The 22704-nt window shown below is 43.5% G+C and overlaps 1 protein-coding gene and 8 non-coding genes across 9 annotated transcripts in view; 8 read left to right on the forward strand and 1 right to left on the reverse strand.

The window, feature by feature from the left end:
• DNAJC5B (DnaJ heat shock protein family (Hsp40) member C5 beta) overlaps positions 1 to 20799 on the reverse strand; it is a 32274-nt gene extending 11475 nt beyond the window's left edge. The window contains exon 1 of the mRNA XM_066205117.1: positions 20693 to 20799. Coding sequence (XP_066061214.1) covers positions 20693 to 20799 — 107 coding nt within the window. The remainder of the gene's footprint in view (positions 1 to 20692) is intronic.
• TRNAY-GUA (transfer RNA tyrosine (anticodon GUA)) lies at positions 2065 to 2153 on the forward strand. The gene is given in 2 exon segments: positions 2065 to 2101; positions 2118 to 2153. It is a non-coding gene; the product is annotated as a tRNA-Tyr (tRNA).
• On the forward strand, positions 3244 to 3332 carry TRNAY-GUA (transfer RNA tyrosine (anticodon GUA)). The gene is given in 2 exon segments: positions 3244 to 3280; positions 3297 to 3332. It is a non-coding gene; the product is annotated as a tRNA-Tyr (tRNA).
• On the forward strand, positions 3657 to 3729 carry TRNAA-AGC (transfer RNA alanine (anticodon AGC)). The gene has a single exon. It is a non-coding gene; the product is annotated as a tRNA-Ala (tRNA).
• On the forward strand, positions 5748 to 5836 carry TRNAY-GUA (transfer RNA tyrosine (anticodon GUA)). The gene is given in 2 exon segments: positions 5748 to 5784; positions 5801 to 5836. It is a non-coding gene; the product is annotated as a tRNA-Tyr (tRNA).
• On the forward strand, positions 12727 to 12815 carry TRNAY-GUA (transfer RNA tyrosine (anticodon GUA)). The gene is given in 2 exon segments: positions 12727 to 12763; positions 12780 to 12815. It is a non-coding gene; the product is annotated as a tRNA-Tyr (tRNA).
• On the forward strand, positions 14994 to 15082 carry TRNAY-GUA (transfer RNA tyrosine (anticodon GUA)). Its single transcript is given in 2 exon segments — positions 14994 to 15030; positions 15047 to 15082. It is a non-coding gene; the product is annotated as a tRNA-Tyr (tRNA).
• Positions 16671 to 16759, forward strand: TRNAY-GUA (transfer RNA tyrosine (anticodon GUA)). Its single transcript is given in 2 exon segments — positions 16671 to 16707; positions 16724 to 16759. It is a non-coding gene; the product is annotated as a tRNA-Tyr (tRNA).
• On the forward strand, positions 17093 to 17165 carry TRNAA-AGC (transfer RNA alanine (anticodon AGC)). The gene has a single exon. It is a non-coding gene; the product is annotated as a tRNA-Ala (tRNA).
• Positions 20800 to 22704: the final 1905 nt, after the last annotated feature.

Genomic DNA, 22704 nt, shown 5'->3' on the forward strand with positions numbered 1-22704 from the left:
TCCATCTCTCTGATCATCCTCATGTCCCTTCTCTGGACTTGCTCCAGCAGGTCCATGTCCTTGGAAGTCAAAACTAACAGGGTCTGACACCGCTTTTCCCCCCCTGACTGTACTCAGCACTATGGCATTTGAGGACAGCTACAACTTGAAAAGTACAGTGTGTAACTCTTGGCCCACAGCACTGGGGAAGCACAGCATCGAGAAGAAGGGGTTTGCTTCCAACCATCTTGAAGCACTGGTAGTGTGAACTCACACATACTTGCAAAACAAGCATAGACAGAAGTATATATTTTCAAAAATCACCACTCCCTGTAAAGAACTTGCAGTCTCCAGAACATTTATTTAATGACTAGTGCTGACCTCTAGTGGCATCAAAAGTGATTTAGTAGTGTTTTAAGCTGATTCAATTAGAGCCAAGATATGTTTCATTTTGTAAATATTCTCTCTAAATATTTTGAGAGCTAGCCATAACTTCTATGACCAAAAATAGTATTTGTGGTGTGAAGGCAGTGTGCCTACACTTCCTCTAACAAATTAAACCTCAGAGTAGAGTTGTACTTGATTTCCTTCTGAAGTCCTAGTACAGGTTACTCCTCCAGTAAAAAGTAACTGCTTTGTTCCTGATGACAGTTCCTGCCTGGAAGACATTCTGCCAATATCAAGACTGATATGAGCCTGGGAACAGCTTCTGCCAACGATCTCCAATTCTGTTGAACTCAAGTCACAGAATCATAGGTCATAAACAACTCCTTAAACATGTGTCTAATAGCATGAATAGGTTCATGTTCAGTCATATTTAATACACTGTGCATATTGCATCTTAAACACAGAGTTTTGATCATGTTTAACATGCGTCCTAAACACAATAAAAAATTAAATATGAGAACTGAAAAAACAAGCTAAGTCTTGCATGACTAATGACATTATATGTCATCCAAGCATTAAAGTATATTATGCAATCTATCTGTTTTCTTACCTGAAAGCAAGCCCCAACAATTAGGGGGAAAAAAAAAAAAAAGGGAGAAGTATTACTTTTGAAAACCCATGTATGTTTGCAGGCATTGGACTATCAATTTCCAGCCTTTCTTTCTTTTCCCAGAGACCCAAAGAAATCTTCGGTCTGATCTACATCCCAAACAATCTTGTGAAAAATAAGAATTTGAACAGAATGTAGTTTTAAAGAGATGAAACACATTAGTTGCGCTGTCACTTTGCCTAGTATTGTTTTAGACTACTAACAGGATTACTTTCAGCAATTAACAAAAGACAATCTATGTTTTTATTTTGATTTTGGGACAAATGTTCTCACTAAAAAGAGTACATTATCAAAACAATTCTCTGCACTCTGAAATGAATATACTGATAGGAGATGATTTAGCAATGAGAAAAAGATCTAGATATTAGCAGTGCAATTCATACAAGTGAGACAAAGGACTCTGTTAGGTCCAACCCAAGAAACTGTAAAAGTAAGGAGAAAAACTATGTGACATAACACAAAGTACTAGCTACATGGTACTGTGGGTACCTGTGGGTCCCTGGAAAAGTCACATTCCCAGTTATGTAATAAACAGGGTTCATTATGACAAAAAAAAAGAAGAAGACAATAAAGTAGCAAGTGAAATGAAAAAAGGAGTTTGTAGGCTACTTCCTATGCCAAAACCATGAGTTTATGTCCATTCATATCTTTCTTATGGTGAATGGCCTTCTCCTTCACCACCTTAGGGTCACTGCCCACTGCAGCCCTCCACAGCAGCAAGCAAGTTTGGGAGAGAAAAGTGACAACAAACAGAGTAACAACTATCCCACAAGATGGGTAAGTGTGCCTTAGATGGATAAGACACACTTGTGGAAGTGAAGCCAGTGAAATAAACTCAAGACCTCTATCAGTGGGAGGTGTAGGCTTAAAAATGAGGTCAGGCCAGACTCTGACACAGGAGTGGGTCTGATGAGGGTGTTTTTGAATGAAGACAGCAATATTTTGAAGACAGGAAAGTATGTTCTATAGGGTCACATATAACAACACTATGAAGTATGAAGAAATGTGAACAAAATTTTCCTATGCTTCCTTCGATAGCTCAGCTGGTAGAGCGGAGGACTGTAGGCTCCCTTGCATGGCCATCCTTAGGTCGCTGGTTCAACTCCGGCTCGAAGGAGTCATCTTTTGCCTCTGGCACACATCCTGCACTGGCACTGCTGCTTTTTTCTGGTCCTGCCCAGGGGGACTCCCCAGAATGAGCTGCTCAGTCATGAGCTCTTGCCTAAATTTTGGAAGATAACTGGCCAAGGCATTTTTAGGTGAACCCAGGCAATGGGAAGTTGATTCTGACCATGGGCATGCCCACAGTCATCTCCAACAGGAAAGTGAGTGGATGAGTTGGTGGTATGAGAGTGAGGCCAGTGAGATGCCCAGGCTTTGGGTGCAGGGCATCCTGATTCAGGGCTGGGTGCCTGGGAGGGGCAGGGACCTCGATCAGAGGTTGCAGGGTGGGGAATTAGCTCAAGTGGTAGAGCGCTCGCTTAGCATGTGAGAGGTAGTGGGATCGATGCCCGCATTCTCCAATGCTTTTCATCCCCCTTGCCTGGACACAGGGCCCTTTGTCAGAGATTCATCTATTCTCTAAGAGCTGTGCGGAGATAATATGGTGTGCCATGGATTTACAGAGGACGATGACATCCAAGGTTGTATCTAGACTACTGTGGGCAGTTCGGCAGAAGAATTGATCCTCTCCCTCTTTGCTTGACAGTTCTAAAATATTAAGCAAAGTACAGAAAAGGACATTAATGGTATAGAGCAACCTCTGGAGGGCTACTAAGAATCTCAAGGAATTCTCTTTAAAGATAGGCTGAGGAGAGTAGGTGCTTTCAGTTTGCACAAAGAGATGTTCAGAGGACTTACACATGTTGTTCCAGCACTCTGTTATAGGACAAAGGAATGTCTATCATTTTGGTTTTTTCTTAAGCTTGAGCAGGGGACTGAAGACAGCACAGTGAAAGGGAATCAAGGAGAAATGCAGCAGGATATAGGTAAGCTCGATGTGGCCATGAGGAAGTCCATCAGTAGAAGCTGATATCCAAGGAGCTTATGGAGAATTTCTGTGGTTTGCATGACTGATGGGTTGAACAAGGTTCTGTGATGTCTCAGCTGAGGCTGTTTGAAGGACGATGTGGTAATAAAGGCAGGATGGTGCAGTGTGGCTTGGGAAAAGGGATGGGCAAGGTCCCCTCGGGCATGTGCCCATGCTTCCATTGATAGCTCAGCTGGTAGAGCGGAGGACTGTAGGCTCCCTTGCATGGCCATCCTTAGGTCGCTAGTTCAACTCTGGCTCGAAGGAGTCATCTTTTGCCTCTGGCACACATCCTGCACTGGCACTGCTGCCTTTTGGCCCTGCCCAGGGGGACTCCCCAGAATGAGCTGCCCAGCCATGAGCCATTGTCTGACTTTGGATGAGCCAAGGCATTTTTGGGTGAACACGTGGTGAGACGGTGGTACTGAGCCCTGGAGTTGACTGCAGTCACCTCCAGCAGGTACGTGAGCGGGTGGGTGAGTAGTGTGAAAGTGAAGTTAATTAGGGGGGCTCAGTCTTTGGGTGCAGGTCATCCTGGGTCAGGGCTGGGTGCCTGAGAAGGGTGGGGACCTTGGTTGGAGGGTGTAGGGTGGGGAATTAGCTCAAGTGGTAGAGCGCTCGCTTAGCATGTGAGAGGTAGTGGGATCGATGCCCACATTCTCCAATACTTTTCATTCCCCATTGCCTGGACCTGTGCTGCAAAGAGGAGAATAGCATCTAGGACTATGACCATGGCAACATGGACTGCAAATTGAAGGAATGGATTCTCTCACATTGTTTTGAGTATGATGGAAAGGGTCCAGAATATTGAGCCCATCCTTGAGCCTTCATATGTAACACAGACATTGGCCAAGTGCAAAGAGTCAGAATAATGCCTCCAGAACACTTGGAAGAAGGTGCACTTGCCCTTTGAAGAGAGGCCATTGAATGTGGCCTCATGCAGATCCTGAAGAAGAAAGGGCTGTGTGGGAGATAAGCAAGCACTTATCAAAATGCCTATCAGGAGGTTATTGGTACAGCAGTTAGGCCTTTGACTGTGGTGATAAATGGAGGAAAGAAAAACAACAGGCCACAACTGAAGCAGCAGAGGTTCCAGTTTTTTCCCTTCTATGATAGAATGAAAACTTAAAAAGAGTTAATGTCTCAAACACTTGGTAGCAGAGGAAAGGACTGTTTCCATGCCGACGAGATAAGGTGCAGTTAGAAAAGAGCATCTTTTGATGCAGGATAACACTTTCCTTGGATCATCTTCCTTACTTTGGGTGACTATCTCCAAAACCAGGTATGAGACAGCATTGCATTTGTCTCTCTGACATCTGTGAAGGGAATTGAAACCATGATGCTCTCCACAATCTCCTTCAGAAAAGTTTGAGAATAACAAAATGTGCATGCCTGAGGGCTAGACTATAAACAGCACAACTGACATGGGTGGGGTGTGCAATCACCATCCAAAGGAACTGGACCAGGGGCAGCACTGGAACTCTGGCTGGTGATCCAGTTCTTTTCCTATATGTTTTTCTTCTTCTCTTTCTTACTTCTTCTTCTCTTCCTCTTCTTAAAAGTTTAAATTGCTGCTCCCATGGGCTGTTCAGAAAAGTTTAGATCATTGCTGCCATAGGCCATTCAACTTAATATAAGTTTTAAACTCATTCAACTTATAATAAAGTCTAAATTGCTGCTGCCATAAATGAAATTTTCTAATTGATCATTTGGCATAGTTTTGCCTTAATTTAGCCCAAAGGTATCCTGAATGTTAGTTGTCTCCAGGGCTGCCCTCTAGGGACCTGACATTTTATGGCTGTTCCAGAACAAATGGTCCAGGATGAACTTCTCAGGACCTGACACCTCTTCAGGTCAGCCAGGTGGGAGAAGAATGTTGCCCTGGAGTCTTCATGCTTGGAAGCTGGCATATGTGACTGCGTGAAGTCTTGAGCAAGATAATGTGATCCCTCATCTAGGGCTGCTTGGAGGAGAAGGTAGACATAGAGATACTCTGAGGACTTATTGAAACTGATTGCTTTGAGAACACAATCATGGAGGCAGAGCAGAGAGAGGACCCTGATACTCTCTTGGTATCTGCTGGTATAGTGAAGGGCTGCTGGTTCTCTCACATGGTGATCATTACATCTTATGTGGGCATTAAGTGCCTGAACAGGCCCTCATCTCATGTGGGGTTTCCACCTCCAACCATCAGCACAGGAGTTCTCTTTGTGTTCACATTTGGGCCTTCACTTTTTTTCTGTGTTAAAAAGCAGGAGTCTTGGTCTCTAGCTTAGTAATGGCCACAGTCATAGACCCATCAAGGCACAGAGACCTTGGATCCAAACCTGATGTGCAGATGAATGTCCTGCATTGACCTAAGCTCTGGCTTGTCAGTCTGGACCTGCCTGTCAGTCACTGGACATGATCATCACTCTGATATCTGCAATGACTTCCTTGCTTGCAGTTGTCCCTCCCTTGTCATGGTGGTAGTGCTTTCTGTTCTGGATGATTGCTTCGAATGAGCCACCATGGCTATGTCTGTCCTGGCCAGGGGTTGTAGGCTTGAGAAGCAATGTGGAATAAGTCAAGTCTTTCTTATTTCCTGCAGAGGAGAGTCATGTAAATACAAGGGAGTGGTGTGAGACTGGAATAATTGGATGGGTGTGTGATGAATGTCTGAGGTGTCATATTCATATGCTTCCTTCGATAGCTCAGCTGGTAGAGCGGAGGACTGTAGGCTCCCTTGCATGGCCATCCTTAGGTCGCTGGTTCAACTCCGGCTCGAAGGAGTCATCTTTTGCCTCTGGCACACATCCTGCACTGGCACTGCTGCCTTTTGGCCCTGCCCAGGGAGACTCCCCAGAATGAGCTGCCCAGTCATGAGCTCTTGTCTGAGCTGTGGAAGATAACTGGCCAAGGCAATTTTGGTGAACCCTTGAGCAGTGGATGGTGATTCTGACCCTAGGGGTTGTCTGCAATCACCTCCAGCAGCAGGAATGTGAGTGGATGAGCTGGTGGTATGAGAGTGAGGCCAGTGAGAGGCCCAGGCTTTGTTTCAGGTCATTGTGGTTCAGGGCTGGGTGCCTGGGAGGGGAGAGGACCTCGGTCAGAAGTTGCAGGGTGGGGAATTAGCTCAAGTGGTAGAGCGCTCACTTAGCATGTGACAGGTAGCAGGATTGATGCCTGCATTCTCCAATGATTTTCTTCCCCATTGCCTGGACACAGGGCCATTTGGCAGGGGTCCCCCTGTCCTCTGAAGGGTAAGGAAACCTGGGCAACATACCTGTGAAGCACAGTAGAGGACAGCATCCAGGACTTCTCTAAGAGTAGCAAGGCCTCTGGATTGAGGGAAGGTATTATCTGACTTTCCTCTTTTCTGAATAGAAGCGATTTAGACCAGTTTATCTGTTCTATATAGGTTTATATAGGTTTTGACTACAATAGAGTTAATTTTCTTCATAGTATCTGTGTTTTGCATTCAGAGTGTGGATAATGTTGGTTATACACTGCTGTTGTAATTCTTGGTAAGCAGAGTTTATGCAAAGCCAAGGACTTTTCAGCTTCTTGAATCATTCCCATCAGCAAGGAGACTGGAGGGCACAAGAAACTGGGAGGAGACGCAGCTGGGACAGGTGACCCCAGTTGGCCAAAGGAATATTCCACACCACATGGCATTAGGCTCAGTATATACTAGGGAGAAGGATGGCTGGGGGCCACTGCTTATAAACTGGTTGTCTGGGCATTGTTCTGCAGGTACTGAGCAATTGTGTTGTACATCATTTATTTTGTATAATCTAATTCTGTTATTGCGATTGTAATTGTTATTATTGTTGATATTTCCCCCTTCCTTTTCTGCCCTTTGACCTGTCTTTTTCTCAATCCACAAATTTTGCTTTTTACTCCCAGTTCTCTCCAAAAACCCTCCTGCGGGTAGGGTGTGTGAGCAGTTGTGTAGAGTTTAACTGCCTGCTGGGTTAAACCATAACAGCCCTTTTCGGTGCCCAATATGGGGCTTGAAGGGTTGAGATGACAAATCTGATTAGAGTTTATTAAAACAAACTTCTTGTAAGCATTCATTGTATTAGTTTAATAGTAGCTAATCCTGATGTTGATTTATTTACTCTCAGAGTTCTTTTCTATTCTTGGGGTTGTGTTACTTAACATCTTACTTGCTCTGTATGTTTCCTGTTGTGCTGTTTATCACATCTGTGGGCTGGGCTAAGGTTATCATGTTGTACTTTGTAACACTGGTTTACCATATGATAAAACTGATGGTCACGAGGCTAATCTATTTGTAATCAAGTATTGTTATCTTCTCCATACTTCTAGAGCCATCTATTGGAAACCATTCCTAATTACATCCTTTATCTTTCCTCCTAGAGCCAATCTGTGGGCTCTAGGAAGAAGCCAGTACACTTCCCATATCTTCCCCTTCCACTCCAGGGTAATTACAATTGCTCTTGAGAATTCTGAATATAGTCAGGATGTTCAAACCAGAATGTTATTATTGCTATGTCTCCTGATTATATTTCAGGCCTTGTTTAGACTTAAACAACTATTTCAGGATACCACCCAGATAACTGCCCTGATCCTGAGCATACATAGTGGCAGGATGTGTGGGATAGTACAGGCAAGTAAGTACGACAATGGGCTTCTTGAATATTTTGGAATTTCACCCCCAGACAAGTTCAGAATCCTGAAAAACTAGTAAAATATTAGGAAGAAATTAGCTGTCAACCTGGTAATTTCAGAGAGAAACAAATCATTGCAACATGCTGAGGCCTGGCCCATGCCTAGCAAGTCCTCTTCAACACTGTTCAGTACCCTCAAGGGGACAAGAAGGTCTTTGGATCTGATGAAAAAATGTCAGGCACTTTGGCTACCCCAGTCCCAGTGACAGACACTGCATCTGAACCAAAGAACCCACATGTACTGATACCATCTTCACAAGAAGGAACAGTGGAAGTAGAAGTCAGCTCCTTTAGTAAGGGATGAAGGAGCCTCTTCTAAGAGTCAGCAGCAGGAAGAAGTGGACAAGGCAGACTGCTCCAAAGCAGGGCCATTACAAGAACTCGGGAGGAAGAGAGGTGGCTGCAGACTGAGGAGGAAGAAGAGGAAAACTCGTAAATGAGGTGTAACCACCTGATCCCTATATCACACCAACCAAGGCCCCCTGATTCCCATGCATAAGCTGATTTGTCAGCTGGAAAGCCCTGCAGGGATCAGCAGGACTCACTGACCCTGTCACAGTTTCATATGGCCACTGTGAAAATCTGATCATGAGTGAAAACCAACAGTAGATTACAGTGCCTTGAATGAAGCCATGCTGCTGCTAAGTGCTGCCATACCAGACAGGCCAGAATTTCAATTTGAACTGAAGGCAGTTTGTGGCCTGCCACAATCAATATCACTAACATGTTTTTCTCAATCCCTTTGGCAGCAGAGTGCAAGTAACAATTTGCTTTCACTTGGGGGATGTCCAGTACACCTGCCCTAGAGATAGAAATCCAGCCCTAGAATTTTCCATGGGCTTAACCAGACTGCACTAGAACAGGAATGCCTGCAATACATTGGTGACATTATCATATGGGGAAACACAGCAGACAAACTTTTTGAGAAGGGGAAGAAAATTGTTCAAATCTTCTGAAAGTCAGTTTTGGCATAAATCAAAGTAAGGTCAAGGGGCTTACACAGGAGATCCAGTTATTAGGAATAAAGTGGCAAGATGGACGTCATTGTATCCTAGTGAAGGTGATCAAAAAAAATAACAGCTAGGTCTCCACCAATTGCCAAAAGAGAAACTCACACTTTATTAGATATTTGAGGTTTTTGGAGAATATTTATTCCAAATGAATATTCTGATACAAAGCTCATTCTATCAACTAACTTGGAAGAAGAATTATTTCTTTTGGGCCCCGAACAATGACAAATCTTTGAACAAATTGAAAAGAAAATAGTACATTCAGTAGCCCGCAGACTACTCTGGGCAGGACAAGATGTTGAAAATGTGCTGCAGCTGGGGAGGAGGGTCCTTCTTGAAGCCATTGGCAAAAAGCATCCAGGGAAGGCTCAAAGTTGACTCTTAGGGTTTTGGCATCAGGGACACTGAAGATTCAAGGCTGGCTATACTCCAATTGAAAAAGAAATATTCGCATCATATGAAAGAGTTTGAGCTGCTTCAGACATGATTAGTATTGAAGCACAGCTCCTCTTGGCACCCTGACTGCCAGTGCTCGGCAGGATATTCAAAGGGAGAGTCCATTCTACACATCATGCAACTGATGCTAAATGGAATAAGAGGGGTGCATCAATGATTCAATGCACTTGAATAGGAAATCCAGTGGCCCAGGAATTTTGGAAGTGATCACTGACTTGCCAGAAGGCAAAGATTTTGGAATATTGCCTGAAAAGGAGGTGATGTAGGCTGAAGAAGCCCCATAGTAAATGAAATACCAGAAAATGAAAACCAATATGCCCTGGTGAGTCCTGTCATATTTTGGGAAAATATCAAAGGTGGAAAGCTGCTGTATAGAGTCCCATACACATCACAGAAACTGCTGAATGACAGGGTGAATCTAGTCAGTTTTCAGAGGTGAAAGCTGCTGGTGAAAGCTCTCCAGCTGGCTTTAAACATTGCTGAAAGGGGAAATGGCCAGTATATAATCTCTATACAGACTCAGATGGTGGCAAATGCTTTGGGGGGAGGAGGGGGGGCGGGGGGAGTGTGGTGGATTGAAATTGAAGTATGCCAACTGGCAGAGCAGAGGCAAACCCACTTGGACTGCTGGATGATGGCAGGATATTCCTGCTTGGGTAGAGAACTTTGTTGTAAAAGTACATCAGGTAGTCATGTACCCAAGACTAAGGTCACTGAGTAATATCAAAAATCCCAGCTGATGGGTCAGGATGCTAAGACTGAAGTGAATAAGGTGGATCTGGACTGGTAACATAGACGTGAACTACTTATAACTTAATGGGCCCATGGTATCTCAAGCCGTCAAAGAAGAAATACAACATATACATCACCTCCTGACTGAGGGGTGGATTAAACATGGACACTATCCATGATTATCCATGAATGTGAAACATGGCCTGAAATAAAGCAAGCCAGACAGTTAAAGCCTCTCTCTAATGGAGGACAGTGGCTAAAACATAAACACAGGGAAGTCTGGCAGACTGATGATATCACATTCCCACAAACGTGCAAATGCAAGCACCAGGTGCTTGCACTCACAGAACTGTAGAATTATTTAGGTTGAAAAAGACCTCGAAGATCATCAGATCCAGTCATTAACCCAGGAGTGTCAAGTCCACCACCAAACCATGTCCCTAAATGCATACCTACACATCTTTTAAATACCTCCAGAGATGGTAACTCAACCACTTTCCTGAGCAGACTGTTTCAGTGCTTGACTACTCTTTGCTTAAAGAAATTTTTACTAATATCTGTGGTGGAACCTACAACCAGATGGCTGGAAACATATTCTGTGCCTCATGCCACTGGCTGGAATACTACCCTGGGCCTTGAGAAACAAGGTTAAAATGTCCCCAGAAAGAACTGAGTCAGACAATGGTACTTATTTCAGAAGCAACCTCTTAGACATTTGGCTCAAACAGCATGGCGTTAAATGGGTATATCACACCTCCTACCATGCACCAGCTTCTAGAAAATTGGACAAATGAACTGTTAAAGACTACACTGAGAGCAGTGGGTGCTGGGACATTTAACATTGGAATACCCATTTAGCAAAAGTCACACAGTTAGCCAACACTAGAGAATCTTCAAATCAAACTGGCCCTGCCCAATCAAAACTTTGATGTACTTTTACCAGAGGGAAAGGTCCCTGTAGTGCACATTGAAATTATGCTGTGAAAGACAGGCTGGTCCTACTTTATTCCTACTTTATTCCTACTTCAGGCAAAGGCAAATCCATCAATGATACTGCTTTTGATCAAGAACCTGGGGGCACTTGGTGAGTAATGCAGAGGGATGGAGAAGTATGATGTGTACCTCAAGCGGATTTGATTCTGTGTGAGGACGGGCAATGATTACCTCAAGGGGATTTGATTCTGTGTGAGAACAGGCAATGATTTGAATTGTATTATATTAATTGCTATATAATAATGTGTAACATCTTTGCTATGGTTGCTATATGCCATATCAAAATTATTATAATAAATATTTAGCTTTATTAATCTATGAAAAATGAATTTTGATTAGATCAGCCTAAGTGGAGCAATGATAGAACCAGAATTGTCTTTAGAATGCAACAGTCCAACATCACACATCATCTCTCCTGCTCCAAAGGACTACCATTAAAGAGGAGCCCAAAGTCATGGACTAAATAAACTCAACTGACATTTTAGAGGAATGGTCCATACGCTAAGGGAATGATATCTGCATATGTATATAAAAAAGACCAGAAAAGACACATTGGAACATGTGGAACCCTGGCATGACATAAATGGTATAGAATAAGGCATAAATATTGACCTGGTTTCAGATGGGATTGAGTTAATTTTCTTACTAGTAGCTGGTACGATGCTGTGTTTTAGATCAAGAAGGAGAATAATATTGATAACGTTCTGATGGTTTAGTTCTTGCTGAGCAGTGCTCATTGTAAGTCAAGGACTTTTCAGCTTCGCACACCACCCCACAGTCAAGGAGGCTGATGGCAAAAGGAGTTGGGAGGAGACAGCCAGGACAGTTGACCTCAACTGGCCAAAGGAATATTCCATACCATATGGTGTCATGCTCAGTACATAAATTAGGGGAAAAGATGGCTGGGAGCTGCTCCTCAAGAACTCACTGGGCGTCATTCATTGACTATAAAGCAACTGTATGGTACATCACGTGATTTGTATATTTTAGTTCTATTAATATTAGAGTCATTATTATTTTGGTATTATTAATGTTGTTATTTCAGTTTTCATTTCTTTTCTGCCCAATTAAACCATCTTTTTCTCACCCTGTGAATTTTACTCCCACTGTGGGGAAGGGCGTGAGTGATCAGCTGTGTGATGTTTAACTGCCTGCAAAATAAAGCCACGACAGTGCCCAACTTTGTGCCTCTGTGTAGAAGACACACATGGACCATGTGCAGTGACCTCAGAAAAAGGCCATCAGGATGCTTGGGAGCACTTGATCCCACACACAGGAAAGGACATCAAATGGAGGAAATGGAGGAATCTCAGTGGAGGGCCACCAAGAACCTCACGGAGTGGAGGGACTCCTCTATATGGATAAGCAAGAACAGTGAGAATGTTCAGACTGTCAAAGGAGAGTATCAAAGGGCTTAGGCATGACCTTCATCCTTGTAGGAGATTATAGAGTAGAGGAAATGCTGTCCTTTACCTGATACTTGAGCAAAGGCCTCGAGGCAACAGAGTGAAAGGGAATCAAAGGAAAATGCAGCAGGATATGGGTAAGATCTGTGTGGCTGTAAGGAGAGTCTATCTTGTCATGAAGACAACGGTGTCCAAGGAGCTTATGGAGCATTTCTGTTTGTGGTTTGCATGACTGATGGGCTTAAAGTGTTGAACAAGGAGCTGTGATATTGGAGCTGAGGCTGTTTGAAGGAGGATGTGGTAATAGAGACATGATGGTGCAGTGTGGCTGGGAAAAAATGCTGTCTGAGTGTGTGCTGGGTGAGGTCCCCCTGGGCATGTGCCCATGCTTCCTTCGATAGCTCAGCTGGTAGAGCGGAGGACTGTAGGCTCCCTTGCATGGCCATCCTTAGGTCGCTGGTTCAACTCCGGCTCGAAGGAGTCATCTTTTGCCTCTGGCACACATCCTGCACTGGCACTGCTGCCTTTTTCTGGTCCTGCCCAAGGAACTCCCCATAATGAGCTGCCCAGTCATGAGCTCTTGCCTAAACTGTGGAAGATAACAGCCAAGGCAATTTTGGTGAACACTTGAGCAGTGGATGGTGATTCTGACCCTGGGGGTTGTCTGCAGTCACCTCCAGCAGCAGGAATGTGAGTGGATGAGCTGGTGGTATGAGAGTGAGGCCAGTGAGAGGCCCAGGCTTTGTTTCAGGTCATTGTGGTTCAGGGCTGGGTGCCTGGGAGGGGAGAGGACCTCGGTCAGAAGTTGCAGGGTGTGGAATTAGCTCAAGTGGTGGAGCGCTCGCTTAGCATGTGAGAGGTAGTGGGATTGATGCCTGCATTCTCCAATGATTTTCACCCCCCCTTGCCTGGACACAGGACCCTTTGCCAGAGATCCATCTGACCTCTGGGGAGGCTGTGGGGAGATTTATGGTGTGCCATGGATTTGCAGAGGAGGATGACATCAAGAGCACCACGGGCAGGTTAATGGATTAATTGATTTTCTCCTTTGCTTGTGTCCTGAGTAACCCAAAATGTTATCTTATTCCATATCCACCAGTGCCCAGAATTGTTACTGTCTTTTGAATACTTTGTGGCCAAAAATGGAACATCAGAGCTGGGGCGTTACCAGGTCTTTTAAAAGCCAGGATGTCTCAGGCATAGCTTGCTCTTGCCTCTTGGTTTTTGCTCTTTCCGTTTTGTTCTCGCAGGGAGACAGCTGCGGCAGCGTGGTAGAGGCTCTCCTTCGTTTTCTTTTGTTTTCTTTTCGGTGAGGGTTGCTTCAGGTTTTCAAGGAGGTACATTTTGTGGTCCTGGACTGCTTCAAAGCAAATTTCACCGGACTACAGTCACAACATTTCACCAAGAAAAGCACAACAGCCCCATGCTACATGGTCACCCCAACCTGCCAGCAGTGCTCAGTGGAAGTGGGAAGGCACAGAATGTGAGCTGCCCCTGCTGGCTGCCTGCTGTTTTTCCTCCTGAAAAGGTGAAGTCCCTCTTTGAGATCCAGCCAGATCGAGTTCCAGCTGCTGGAGTGCCATTTTTGACAGAGCTATCGCCACCAGAGATACAGGAAGGGCAATTGTCTGGTTTTGGACTCTAGATTTTCTTCTTGTTTTGCCCTCTTTCTCTGTTGCTTGCTGTTTAGGGGGAGTTTTTGTAATCATGGAGGTTTGGTATCTGTGTTGTTTTGGGGTCTTTCTCTCTCTTTTTATTCTCTCTGTCCACATGCAGTCAAAAGAGGGAGAGGGCTGCCACCATCTTTGTCTCTCCACATGCAATCCTCCATGGAGGATGCCGTTTTAGGCAGAGGGTTTTCTCTGCCACCTTTATTTTCTCCTTGTTCCCAGGGAGCCTTTGAGATTTAGAAACTTTGTAAATAGTGATTATTATTGTTAATTTTCGTGCCTGATGCAATTTCACATTTTTGGTAAACTGTTACTTTTTCATTTATATCTACTCATGTTCATCTCTACTTATTGGTGGAAGAGGATTAGCTAAAAATAAATGGGAGGTAACTAATTTTAAAGTGTCTACTCCCTTAGCTTGACTTAAACCAAGACAGCTTGGCAGTTCTCAAATATCAAGCCTTGTACTGAAAAGGATGTCAATGAAATGGAACAACCTCAGTAGTGGGCCACCGAGAATCTCAAGGAATCACTGGATTTCTCTTAAAGGATGGGCTGAGGAGAGTGGGCATGTTCGGTTTAGAGACAGAGAGGTTCAGAGGACTTGTGGATGACCTTGTCGTACTTAAATATAAGTCACAGAATTGAGAAATGGCTGTAATTTTGTTTTGTCTTACACTTGAGCAGAGCAAAATACAGCATAGTGAAAGGGAATCAAGAGAAAATGCAGCAGAATATGGGTAAGATATGTATGACCGTGAGGAAAACCATCTGTAGAAGATGACGTCCAAGGAGCTTTTATAGAGCATTTCTGTTTGTGGTTTGCATGACTGATGGGCTAAAGTGTTGAGCAAGGAGCTGTGATGTTGGAGCTGAGGCTGTTTGAAGGAGGATGTGGTAATAGAGACATGATGGTGCAGTGTGGCTGGGAAAAAATGCTGTCTGAGTGTGTGCTGGGTGAGGTCCCCCTGGGCATGTGCCCATGCTTCCTTCGATAGCTCAGCTGGTAGAGCGGAGGACTGTAGGCTCCCTTGCATGGCCATCCTTAGGTCGCTGGTTCAACTCCGGCTCGAAGGAGTCATCTTTTGCCTCTGGCACACATCCTGCACTGGCACTGCTGCCTTTTCCTGGTCCTGCCCAGGGGAACTCACCAGAATGACCTGCTCAGTCATGAGTTCTTGTCTAAGGTGTGGAAGATAAACAGCCAAGGCAATTTTGGTGAACCCTTGGCCAGGGGGATGGTGATTCTGACCCTGGGGGTTGTCTGTGATCACCTCCAGCAGCAGGAATGTGAGTGGATGAGTTGGTGGTATTAGAGTGATATGAAAGAGAGGCTCAGTCTTTGGGTGCAGGTCATCCTGGGTCAGGGCTGAGTGCCTGGGAGGGGCAGGGACCTTGGTCAGAGGCTGTAGGGTGGGGAATTAGCTCAAGTGGTAGAGCGCTCGCTTAGCATGTGAGAGGTAGTGGGATCGATGCCCACATTCTTCAATGCTTTTCATCCCCATTGCCTGGACACAGGGCCCTTTGGTGGGCATCCATCTGGCACCTATGGAGTTTTATGGTGTGCCCTGAATTAACAAAGGAGGAAGACATCTAGGGTTATATCAAGAGTACTCTGGGAAATGGATTTGTTGAGATATCTCAAGGCCAGACAGATGGTTCACATAGTATGTATCTGTATCCAAACTCCGAGATAAAAATGCTGACTTAGAAAGGCCCTGGAATAGGAGAGAGAGAGAGAAATTGTTGAGAGAGAAATTGAACTAAAAATGCCTTTGCAAATAGACTATATATTTTGGAGAAATAGAACTATGAAAGGTGCATTGTAGTAGGACCCATGAGAGGTATTTTTAGATGATTGGCTTAATGCATTACCAGCATTGTGTGGCAAAAGCTGATAGGCCAAAAACCACTTATAATATATTGTAATTAGGAAATAGTTTAGCTTCTGATTTTAATGGCGTGAATTGTAACATCAGTACCATCTCACCCTTCACGTGAGCCTGAAAATAAAATAAAAGCCTTTAAAATGCCTCTCAGGAGCCCCGTTTCAGAGTCAGAAAAAGGGATAATCCGACAAGTACTATGGACAGTTTAACAGAAGAAATTATGTTCTCCCTCTTTGCTTGACAGTTCTCAAACATCAAGCCCAGTACAGAAAAGGACATCAATGAAATGAAACAACCTCAGTGGAGGGCTGCTAAGAATCTCAAGGAACTGATGGATTTCATTTTAAGTATTGGCAGAGGAGATTGGGGATGTTCACTTTGGAGAAAGAGATGTTTGGAGGACTTTGCAGTGCTTAGGCATAGGTTACAGAACAGAAGAATGGCTGTAGTTTTGTTTTGTCTTACACTTGAGCAGAGCAAAATACAGCATAGTGAAAGGGAATCAAGAGAAAATGCAGCAGAATATGGGTAAGATCTGTATGGCCATGAGGAAATCCATTTGTAGAAGATGATGTCCAAGGAGCTTTTATGGAGCATTTCTGTTTGTGGTGTGCATGACTGATGGGCTAAAGTGTTGAGCAAGGAGCTGTGATGTTGGAGCTGAGGCTGTTTGAAGGAGGATGTGGTAATAGAGACATGATGGTGCAGTGTGGCTGGGAAAAAATGCTGTCTGAGTGTGTGCTGGGTGAGGTCCCCCTGCGCATGTGCCCATGCTTCCTTCGATAGCTCAGCTGGTAGAGCGGAGGACTGTAGGCTCCCTTGCATGGCCATCCTTAGGTCGCTGGTTCAACTCCGGCTTGAAGGAGTCATCTTTTGCCTCTGGCACACATCCTGCACTGGCACTGCTGCCTTTTTCTGGTCCTGCCCAGGGGGTTCCCCATAATGACCTGTCCAGCCATGAGCTCTTATTTGAGTTTGGGAATACTACTGCCCCAGCAGTTTTGAGTGAACCCTTGGGCACGGGAATGGTGATTCTGAGCACTGAAGTTGGCCACAGTCACCTTCAACAGGACTGTCAGTGGATCAGTTGATAGTATGACAGTGATATGAATGGAAGCTCAGGCCTTGGTGTCAGGTCATTGTGGTTCAGGGCTGGGTGCCTGGGAGGGGAGAAGACCTAGGTCAGAAGTTGCAAGGTGGGGAATTAGCTCAAGTGGTAGAGCGCTCGCTTAGCATGCGAGAGGTAGTGGGATCGATGCCCGCATTCTCCAATGCTTTTCATTCCCTTTCCTGGACCATGGGTTCTGTGTCCTCTTCTGAGAAGCCTTGGGTGGACTCAGAGGCTGTATCAGAAGTAGAACAGGCCATTGGCATAGGCATGAGTAAGCCATTATCTCTCCTTGCTTGGTAGTAATTAAATGGCATGAAGAGCACTGTATGCATTTTCTAATAAAATTTTTAATCACCATTGTACTGTCACAGAGGTGTTGACCTTCTGGAGCAAGTCCAGAGCAGGCACACCATGATGATTAGTAGAATGGAGCTCCTTTCCTAGGAGGAAAGGCCACAAGAATTTGGATTTTTCAGACTACAAAAGAGAAATCTTTAGTATAACATAATTGGAACCTTCCAGTGCTGAGGGAGAGTCTACCAAAAAGCTGGAGCAGGGCTTTTGACATGGGCATGTAGTGATAGGACAAACGGTAATGGCTAGAAATTGAAAGAGGCAAAGTTTAGATTAGATATTACAAAGAAATTCTTCACTGTGATGTTGGTGATGCACTGGAATTGGTTGCTCAGAGAAGCTGTAGATGACCTATGCGTGAAAGTGTTCAAGGCCAGATTGGATGAGTCTTTGAGCTACTTGGTCTAGTCTGAGCAATCCCAGTCAGAGGGTTGGAATTACATGATCTTTAAAGTTCCTTCCAACACAAACCACTCCATGATTCTATGATTTTCTTGTAAGTAGTATATCAAACAGGATCTTTTGAAACTTCTGAAGAAAAGAAATCCAGTGTCTATCTCTCAGCATATTACTTCACTGTCAGACAAGAAAGCTTAAGTCAAAGTACAGTTTAATTTTTATGCCAAAAAAAAAGGTTCTAAAATTATTTTGTATTATATTGAAGATAAACAGATCTCCTTTGAAATTCCGCTGATTAAAAGCCCATTAGCTTTACTCCCTGATAGATTAGATTGTGCCAAACTCCAAATAAAAGCACAGAGTCATCTCTGTCATGTTTATGAAAAAGCAAATTTTGCCCCAGGCTGTGGTAGTATAATTAACAGTGACTTAATTAATAATGGCAGGAAACTCAGAATCAGGTATGGCTGGTTTTATACCTTGTACTAAAGAATACTATTTCAGCAGCAGATTTTTGGATTAGCATAAATTAAATTATAATTAAAGAAAATCTATGAGACTGACTCATCATTTTATCTTGCAAATATTTACAGCTACTCCATGAAAAGTGAATCCCTCTGACATTTCCACTTTAGTCAGAAGCAGCCTTTTTTTTTTCTCTAATTACTAATAAAGATGGAGGAAGCACCACTGTCAGATTTGCCATAGATCACTGTGTAAATCATCCATATTCATGCTCAGCATTAAATATAGTTAATTGCGTTCTACATTCTTCCATGACAACTTTCTCCTTTGGGGATTGCCAGAAAATTAAACGTAAAAGCAACAGGAAAACATGAAGTTTCAGACAGAAGATGATTTCTACAGCCAGACTGTACTACAGGGACAAAGAAGGTGCAAGTCATAAGTGAATTTGATACCATAATATGCTTTTTTCCCAGTGATATAATTACACAAGACAACAGAACCATGGGATGGCAACAGTTCTCCTTCCACTGTATGAAGAGGTTGGACATTCACTACTTTTGCCTCCTGAACATGTGCCTCTAGGAACAGAAAGCAGGAGAAATGCAATTTGTTCAAAAACATGGAGGACAGAGTCTTGCCAAAATTCATGCTAAACAGTGATGCAAGCAGATGTATTTCATAAACCTTTTTCAGTTGTTGGGGGTTAGGTTTGTTCCTTCTTTCTCTAAAGAATTTTTTCCCCACAAGTTACCAAGGAGACCAAGTGTTGGATACTTGAGAGTACTTAACCGAAACAAAGAGGTGGACAAAGGTGGAAGGGGGAGATAACGCAGGTAAAAGACAAAGCTTGAGGCAGCTGCGTGCTTTTCTGTGCTTTTCTTTTTCCGGCGTTCGGGGAGACGCGTGTCTGCCGCTCCTCAAGGATCTCAGCCGCCGCAAAGCACGCCGAGTGGAGAACGGCTGTTGCTGGCTGGAGGAGTTTCACTGTGGCCAAAGGGATCCAGTTCTGGGAAATCTACTATCACCGGTTCGGCCTGAATCCGGAGTTTTCCCAGCCACCCGCGGGGAGCTGGTCCAGGCCCTGCCTCTCCTTCGGTTTTCTTCGGCGCTGCTCCTCTTGCTACAGTGTGACCCTGCACCCCCTGCGCTGCCGGGGCATCCTGCCATCCCAGCTACCAGCCCGGGACTTTTCCACTGTTTCAGCTTGGTGCTCTAAGGATCCTGCAGGGGCACTGAAACCAAACTGCCCTGGGTTTTGTGAAACAAAGCCCTCAAGGTTCTTGGTACTGTTGTCATTTGTCATTAATGCTGTAGTTGTTTGGTGGGGGGGGGGGGAGTTTTTTTGTGTTTGTTTGCTTTGTATTACATACTAGTAAAGAACTGCTATTCCTATTTCCCAAATCTTTGCCAAAGAGCCTCTGATTGTAATTTTACCTAGCAGATACCTGTCTTCCCAAACCAAGACATCAGTACATATATATTTTTACATTTGATAGGAAAAGTGAGCTGTGTTAATTTTTCCTGGTAATACAGTGCAACCAACAGTACCCAGAATGATGCCGTAATAAAAGTTTTACAGTATTTATTAAACCTGCAACTACATGTCTGACATATTTCATCATCAAGAACATCTACTTCACGCATGACATAGAAATTTCTTTCTCTTTCAATAGCAGATGAGCAAATTTAAGGGCAAAATTACCCATAAAATCTTCTGGCCTTACTTCTAGGTCTTGTTACATTTCAACAATAAAATACTTGCCACCATTTTGATAACTTGTGTTTGACTCAAACTATTCTTAATGTCTTCTCTTCTTTTTCAATAGAGAAACCACCATTCCTGTGCCAGTATTTTTCAGTAGTTGGTTACACTCACAGTTAAAACCACATACCTCTTTTTCAGCTCAAATAATTTTCAGATCCCAGGCACTGCTGTTGGTTATGCCTGCCTTCAGAACGTGAACAACTATCTGACACCTAGCAATTTTCCCCTTCAAGGACATTAGACTATAATCAAATAATCTATCTTTTTCTTTTATTCTAAATAATCTTCTTTTTCTTTTCTGACAAGATATGCTGATTGAACTCCTTATGTCTCTTACTCTAGTTCTCAAATTGTCATTACAGCACTTGCATTGTCTTTACCTTTCAACATATTTCAGGAACTATCCTAACACAAGAACTGGGTGCAGTATTCAAATAGCCCAGGTTAGTTTATCCCAACAGTCTGACCTCTCGTTCACTTAGATTAAAACATTTCAGATGAATCACAGACTGTTTGTGGGACAAAATCAGTAGATTCACATTGCATCCTGTCAGATTCTTTTCAGGCTCACAAAAAAAAAAAAAAAAAAAAGATTGTGACAATGCATGTCTACTGTGCAGGTAACTCAAAAGGCTTTACCTTCATAATCCTGCCAGACAAATAAGCATTTTTAGACCTGTTGCAAAGCACATTTTACATACCTGTAGGACTTCTTAATCTCATCATGTGTTGCTCCCTTCTCTAGTGCCAGGATTTCATATAATGCTTCACCTGATGTTGACAAAGCACGTTGCCTTTGTTCAGCCATGATAGCAGTGCATTACCAAAGCTGCTAATGTAAAGCATAATTTAAAATACCAGGGGCTGCAAGTATATATAGATAGTATATATAGATAGTATTTCTTATCATTCATTTTAATAGATTTTTATCAGGCAGCAAAAGGTTAAAAACATATGAAAGTGAATTTAGAATAAACTCTCCTCTATATTATCTTCTGTCCTTTAATATATTTACAATTAGGAAAAAATGAGAAAATGGAAAAGCAAAAACTAAAGAACAGAAGGTTTTGTGTTGGGTAGCACTGTTCATATTAAAGGCTTGATGTTGCTGTCACTGAAATATATAGACAAATTTGCTATAGCATGAATACCCAAATGTTGTAGTTCCACCTATTTGTGTTTGTTTACATTTGTCTTTTCTAAGTCATAAGAGAATTATTCCACTATTTGTTGAGGTTATTGACTTTTTACAGCGGGATCAGCGCTTTGTACCTTTGAGTATTACTTAATGCAACAAAGTGGAGAATTTTTGTTTTCTCAACACAAGGGTTCAGGTTCAGCCTAACCAAATTTACGTGCTAAAATTGTGATTGAATTTGACTCTGGATCAGACTCCTTGTATTGTCAACAGGCATACAGACTCCAAGAACAACTGGCCAAGCACTTTCTCCCTATTATCTCTACAGCGTGCTCAGGATGACTTGAGTATTGTGTCCAATTCCGAGCCCCTCAATTCAGGAAGAACAATGAGGTGCTGAAGCAAGTTCAGAAGAGAGCAACAGAGCTGGTGAAGGATCTGGAGCACAAGTCTGATGAGGAGCAGCTGAGAGAGCTGGGGGTGTTTAGCCTGGAGAAAAGGAGGCTCAAGGGTGACCTCACCACTCCCTACAACTCCCTGAAAGGTGATTGTAGCCAGGTGGGGGTTGGCGTCTTCTCCTGGGCAGCCACTGACAGGACAAGAGGACAGTGTTTAGGTGCACTAGGGGAGGTCTAAGTCAGACACGAGAAGAATTTATTCACAGAAAGAGTGATTAGATACGGGAATGGGCTGCCAGGGAGGTGGTGGAGTCACCATCCCTGGAGGTGTTTAAGGAAAGACTGGATGTGGCACTGTGTGCCATGGTTTAGTTGACGTGGTGGTGTTCAGTCATAGATTGGACTTGATGATCTCAGAGATGTTTTCCAACCTGAGTGATTCTGTGACTCCCAAACCATGACCCTGAGAATCAGTGGAGTGAATCTGGACCTATGTGATGAGAGTAGATACCAAGAATTGACCCTGGTATTATAGAAGTAACTTCATCAAAAAATTCTTCATGGGAACTACTGACATCTATCAGGGTCCTGTCTTATTTGAGATACAAGACTTAGGACTGAATTAATGATAAATTTAACATGGTACCCTTACAGTATAGTGCAAGCACAGACTGTCAGATTTAGTCCACTTCAGATCTAACATTTGTTCCTTCCTTTATAACAAAAGAGAAGTAGACAAACCAATGATTCTTCATTGAGTGGCTTGACTACCTCCTTACAATGTGCAGTTCATCATTTTGTATTTTAAGAATGAAACATTTTGAAACCAGATGTAGCTAATGCTAGGCAATGACACAAAGAAACTCAGGGACTTTTTACAAGTACATGTAGTAATAGGACAAGTGGGAATGGCTTTAAGCTGAAAGAGGCTCAATTTAGATTAGATATTAGGAAGAAATTCTTCACTGTGAGGGTGGTGAAGCACTGGAACAGGTTGCCCAGAGAAGCTGTGGCTGACCCATCCCTGGAAGTTTTCAAGGCCAGGCTGGATGAGGCTCTGAGCAACCTGATCTAGTGGAAGGTGTCCCTACCCAGAGTAAGGGGTTGGAACTAGATGACCTTTAAGGTCGCTTCCAACTCAAACCATTCTAGGATTCTACATAAACCATAATTTAAA

The sequence above is a fragment of the Chamaea fasciata genome, unplaced genomic scaffold, assembly GCF_029207755.1.
Source record: "Chamaea fasciata isolate MVZ Bird 193981 ecotype frontalis unplaced genomic scaffold, bChaFas1.0.hap1 SCAF_1, whole genome shotgun sequence".
Classification (NCBI taxonomy): Eukaryota; Metazoa; Chordata; class Aves; order Passeriformes; family Sylviidae; genus Chamaea; species Chamaea fasciata.